The sequence below is a fragment of the Thamnophis sirtalis genome, unplaced genomic scaffold (genome assembly GCF_051295495.1).
Source record: "Thamnophis sirtalis isolate CommonGarterSnake01/CBP01778 unplaced genomic scaffold, rThaSir2_p1.2 scaffold_15, whole genome shotgun sequence".
In the NCBI taxonomy this organism is placed as follows: Eukaryota; Metazoa; Chordata; class Lepidosauria; order Squamata; family Natricidae; genus Thamnophis; species Thamnophis sirtalis.
Window position 1 is genome coordinate 46101436 of NW_028261395.1, and position 5822 is coordinate 46107257.

Sequence of the window (5822 nt, forward strand, 5' to 3'; positions counted from 1 at the left end):
CCCCTCCCTCCCTCCCTCTCTCTCTCTCTCTCTCTGCCGTGATTCTAAGTGATTCCACATTTGTTTTCCCAGTTGGCTCCCCGTTTCAACTTCTGAAAAGCATCGCTGAGCAATTCAATGACTTCCCGATGTGTGCGTGCGTGTCTCTGTGTGTGCGTGACTTTTGCCAGAGGTGGTCGCCATAAATTCTCCCGTCGTCAATGTGGTTGCTTCTCCTTTCTTTCCCCTTTCTTTCTTTCTTTCTTTCTTTCTTTCTTTCTTTCTTTCTTTCTTTCTTTCTTTCTTTCTTTCTTTGATTTTTTTTTTATCGGACGCTTTTGGGAATTTCTGGATTTGCAATTAGGGGCGTTGGGGAAAAGCCGGCGGACGGAGACCTTTTTGAGGGGTCAGTAAGAGGTACGGCAGGCAATCCCGATCGGGGGGAAAAAATGACCGTCAGCGAGTTGGGAAGAAGGAGAGTGAGCAAAACGTAACAAGGGTCGCCTGATCGCCTGTTTGAATCACAGAACCCCATGGGAGGATTCCATGGGATGCTGGAAGGGACCTTAGAGGTCTTGTAGTCCATCCACACACACACCCCCGCTCTAGACTGATTCAGACAAGCGGATCTCTTCTTACAAGCAGTCTCTTCTTAAACGCTCCCCCCAGTGATGGAGCATTCACAACTTCTGGAGGCAACTTCTGTTCCACTGGTTTCATTGTTCTCATTGTTAGGAAATTTCCCCTTAAGTTCGAGGTTGCTTCTCTCCTTGGTTAGGTTCAACTCCTGGAGGCAAGTTGTCCCATCCTTCCATTCGTCCCTCCTCCTGTCAAGTATCTTTATCTATCTCAGGATCATAGGGCTGGAAGGGACCTTGGAGGTCTTCTAGTCCAACCCCCTGCTCAATCAGGAGACCCTAGGCCATTTCAATCAATCAATCAGAATAGAGCTGGAAGGGACCTTGGAGGTCTTCTAGTCCAGCCCTCTGCTCAAGCAGGAGACCCTCGGCCATTTCAATTAATCAGAATAGAGCTGGAAGGGACCTTGGAGGTCTTCTAGGTGTAGGGTCTCCTGCTTGGGCAGAGGGAGGGGGTTTGGACTAGATGACCTCCGAGGTCCCTTCCGAGACTTGCTTAAACCTAATCACGTCTAAAAAACCCTCTCCTCCCTTCCCAGCTTCATCGCGGTGGAGAAACGTGGACGGCTACGGCGTGATCATCTCCTCCAAAGCGGTTTACTTCCTCAAGAGCGGCGAGACCATGGACCGAGAGGCCATCTTCCTGGAGGTCAAGTACGATGACCTCTACCACTGCCTTATCTCCAGGGACCACGGAGAGGTCTACGTCCAGCTGACCAAGAAAGCCGTCAATTCGGCCAGCGGCGTGGCCATGCCGGGCCCGTCGCATCAGAAGCCATGGTGGGTAGTGGGCTTTATCGGGCATGGGGGAGGGCAGGCGACGCCCCCCGACTGGGATTATTTTGACCCTGGAGGTTTTGGGGTGTCCTTGAGCTGAAACTTCCCCTTGCTAAGCGAGACCAATTACTTGTAGGGTTCGGCATTTAGAGTTTGCATTGAGCACATTATCATTAAACCAAATTATTGTAAGGATTTAATCTGGGGCCTTTATCAAAGCGATAATAGGGAGTCCTCGGTTTACGGCCGCCGTTGGAAGCCCCGGCGTTTCGGTCACATGACAGAAGTTGTAGAGTGAGGAGAACTGAAGGTGGTCCTGGACCCTATGACCACAATCAATCAGAATAGAGCTGGAAGGGACCCTTGGAGATCTTCTAGTCCAACCCCCTGCTCAAGCACCATATCCTACCTAGGATATTTCAATCAATCAGAATAGAGCTGGAAGGGACCTTAGAGGTCTTCTAGTCCTGCTCAAGCAGGAGACCCTGGACCATGTCAATATATCAGAATAGAGCCAAAAGGGTCCTTAGAGGTCTTCTAGTCCTGCTCAAGCAGGAGACCTTAGACCATTTCAATCCATCAGATTAGAGCCGGAAGGGATCTTGGAGGTCTTCTAGTCCAGCCCCCACCCCCCCCTGCTTAAGCAGGAGACCCTGGACCATGTCAGTATATCAGAATAGAGCTGGAAGGGACCTTGGAGGTCTTCTAGTCCAACCCCCTTCTCAAGCAGGAGTCCCTAGACTATTTCAATCAATCAATCCATCAGAATAGAGCTGGAAGGGACCTTGGAGGTCTTCTAGTCCAGCCCCTTCTCAAGCAGGAGTCCCTAGACTATTTCAATCAATCAATCCATCAGAATAGAGCTGGAAGGGACCTTGGAGGTCTTCTAGTCCAGCCCCCTGCTCAAGCAGGGGACGCTGGACCATTTCAATCCATCAGATTAGAGCCAGAAGGGACCTTGGAGGTCTTCTAGTCCAGCTCGCCCCCCCCTGCTCAAGCAGGAGACTTGATGTCATTTTTTTAAGCCTCCGTGGCCGTTTCCTTTCCCCCCCCACAGGTCCACGTCTCCGCCGAGGACGTGGCCGTCCGTCTCTGCCAAGAAATCAACTATGCAAAGAGCCTTTTCTACGAGCAGCAACTCATGCTGAGGTCCGGCGAGCAGCACGAACAGTTAGAACTGGACTCCTGACCCTCTTTGGGAGAAAACGCGGCCGCCCCCCCATCGCCACACCCCCTCGGCTCAGCCGGAAAACCGGGCCTCCTAAGAACGGTTTTGGATGAAGGCACAGACGTCAAAAACTCTGCAGGGGAGGAAAACAAAAAATTCGATCGTGCACCAACAGCCCAGACCCTTCAGAGAAGAAAACCCGGTATTTTCTTAACCGTGTGTGTGTGTGTGTGTGTGTGTGTGTGCGTGTGTATAATACATATACATGTGTGTTGTGTGTGTGCATCTCTATGCACACTTTATTGCACACGCCGGCAACGTTGTAAAAAGTCATTTTTTCCTTGTAAAGAAATGATAGGAAAAGTTATATTGCACTGATTTTTGAGCAATTCTTTTTTGTTTTTTGGGGGGGGGGGGAAGCAGGAAAGGCACTTTTATTTTCCCTTCCTTTTGCTGGAAGTGGCAAAGAGATCAGTCGGCTATCTCGAGAACCAGAGGGTGGGGGGACGGGAGGACGGGACCCTCAGTCTCTCTCTCTACCCCGGTCAGAATCACAGGGGAGGGTTTGTGTGTGTGTGTCTCTCTCTCTCTCTATTTTGGCACCTCAGGGCCAAAGAGTGGTGGTGGTGGTGGTGAGGACAGTGATTTCCCTGGGTGAAGAGACCCTTCCCCGTGGCGTGGTGGGGAAGGGAAGGGGTGGTTTTAAGGAGAACCGAACAAGAATGTCGGTTTATCAATGTAATATTTGCAAATCTGATCCTGAGGATTGATTAATTAAAAAAAAAGAGGCAAAAACAGACACGCTCATAACTCACGGCTTTTCTTGCAATCTTGCGGTTACGTCCACGGTCGTAGGCCACGGGCTGGGGTTTTTTTGACATAACGTGGCTGGTGGGAGGGGGGGGTTGTAAGGAAAGAATGCAGAATTTTCTACAATCTCAGCATCTTCGGAAAAGAGGGGGAGGACACACACACACACAAACACACACACACACACACAAAGACCAAAAAAGCAGTTGGCTCGGACAATCGACAACTTCACAGGTGGAGAGCTTCGTTTTAAGGTAGGTGGGTGTGGTTGAGGTAGCGCAGGATAAAACGAGAAGGGTGGGGCCCCAGAGGGGATAACAGAGAGCCCTGGACTTACAACGGGTGTGTGTGTGTGAGGGGGTGGCGTCCTTTTCCAAAGCCCCTGAAGGCAGAAGAAGAAGCAACGGATGGAAACTAATCAAGGAAAGAAGCAACCAGGAATAAAGGAGAAACTTCCTGGTGGTGAGGACTGTTAACCAGTGGAACAGCTTGCCACTGGAAGTCATGGTGCTCCATCACTGGAGACTGGACAAAAATTTGTCTGAAATTTGTCTAGGTAGGTGTCCTGCTCCAAGGTTCCTTCCAACTCTTCTTAGATAGATTAGATAGGTAGGTAGGTTAGGTAGGTAGGTAGGTAGGTAGGTAGGTAGGTAGGTAGATAGATAGATAGATAGATAGATAGATAAGATAAGATAAGATAAGATAAGATAAGATAGATAAGATAAGATAAGATAAGATAAGATAAGATAAGATGATAAGATAAGATAAGAGATAAGATAAGATAAATTAGATAGATAAATTAGATAGAGACATAGATGGTTGGTAGGTAGGTAGGTAAGTAGGTAGGTAGATGATAGATAGATACATAGATGGATAGAAAGATAGAAAGATAGATAAATAGATGATAGATAGATAGATAGATAGATAGATAGATAGATAGATAGATAGATAGATAGATAGATAGAGACATAGAGACATAGAGACATAGAGACATAGAGACATAGAGACATAGATAGAGACATAGAGACATAGATGGTAGGTAGGTAGGTGGGTAGGTAGGTAGGTAGGTAGGTAGATGATAGAAAGATAGAAAGATAGATGATAGGTAGATGATAGATACATAGATAGAAAGATAGATGATAGATAGATACATAGAAAGAGAGAGGGAGACATAGATGACAGGTAGGTAGGTAAGTAGGGAGGGAGGGAGGTAGATGATAGATTAGATAGAAAGAGAGACATAGATGATAGGTTGATAGATGATAGATAGAGATAGAGAGAGAGAGAGAGAGAGAGAGAGAGAGATAGATAGATAGATAGATAGATAGATAGATAGATAGATAGATAGATAGATAGATAGATAGATAGATAGATAGATAGATAGATAGATGATAGATAGATATAGGGCCTCCTGGTTGAGCAGGGGTTGGACTAGAAGACCTTCAAGGTCCCTTCCAGCCCCTTCTCAGATAGAAAGAAAGAAAGAAAGAAAGAAAGAGTATAGGCCTCCTGCTTGATCAGGGGGCTGGACTGGAAGCCCTCCAAGGTCCCCTTCCAACTCCATTCCGATCGATTGACTCCGCCTGAGCAAGATTGCTCGGCCGAGGCTGGCATTGCCCCCGTGCCCAAAAGGTGACCAGACCCTCCGTTCCCCCCACCTCCTCCCGCTACTCCTGCTGCCCTGCCCCCCCCCCCCCCCAACAGAGCCACTCGGCAAATCTCGGCCACCAGCATCGCAAAGCAGAAAACAGGACGTGCCTCACGCCTGGGATCGTAACATACCTGCGAAAGAATTCACTCGGGGAGCCAAATAAGTAGTGATCGGGAGGGTTGGAAGGGGAAAATTCCGCTTTTGGCAGCCCTCGGAGAAGAGAACGGCCAAATTCTGCTGTAAATAGGATACCGGCAAGAATGTTTTGCTGAGAGCTTCGTGTTGACATTGGCATCCCCACCTCCTTACTAAGTGAACAAACAGATAGTAACCAAGGTTCCTCGGTTAAAATACCTTCGTTTCCCCCCCCTCCCGTTATTATTATTTTAATCCTCTTCCCCAAAGTGCAAAAATTCCAGCTGGGTTTTAATGGACGGGGAATTAAACACGAGCCAGGCGTCCCCCAAAAAATGCCATCCTAAATTGCCTTAACAGAGGGATGGAATCCAGATCAAGTGAATACATTCCACGATGTAGAAAAGATGCGGAGACTCTAGAAAGAGTGCAGAGAAGAGCAACAAAGAGGACTAGGGGACTGGAGACTAAAACATAGGAAGAACGTTTGCAGGAACTGGGTATGTTTAGTTTAAGAGAAAGAAGGACATGGGGGGACATGATAGGAGTCTTCCAATATCTCAGGGGTTGCCCCAAAGAAGAGGGAGTCAAGCTATTTCTCCAAAGCACCTGAGGGTAGAACAAGAAGCAATGGGTGGAAACTAATCAAGGAGTGAAGCAAACT

At 47.9% G+C, this 5822-nt stretch overlaps 1 protein-coding gene and 1 long non-coding RNA gene across 2 annotated transcripts in view; one reads left to right on the plus strand and one right to left on the minus strand.

The window, feature by feature from the left end:
• The window catches only part of VPS13D (vacuolar protein sorting 13 homolog D), a 123686-nt gene extending 120325 nt beyond the window's left edge, over positions 1-3361 (plus strand). Inside the window, 3 exon segments of the mRNA XM_087701822.1 lie at positions 1157-1172; positions 1174-1404; positions 2452-3361. Coding sequence (XP_087557948.1) covers positions 1157-1172; positions 1174-1404; positions 2452-2583 — 379 coding nt within the window. The 3' untranslated portion in view covers positions 2584-3361.
• Positions 1-3528, minus strand: part of LOC148042610 (uncharacterized) — a 17307-nt gene extending 13779 nt beyond the window's left edge. Inside the window, exon 1 of the long non-coding RNA XR_015695102.1 lies at positions 3378-3528. This is a non-coding gene — a long non-coding RNA (uncharacterized LOC148042610). The remainder of the gene's footprint in view (positions 1-3377) is intronic.
• Between the last annotated feature and the right edge of the window lie 2294 nt (positions 3529-5822).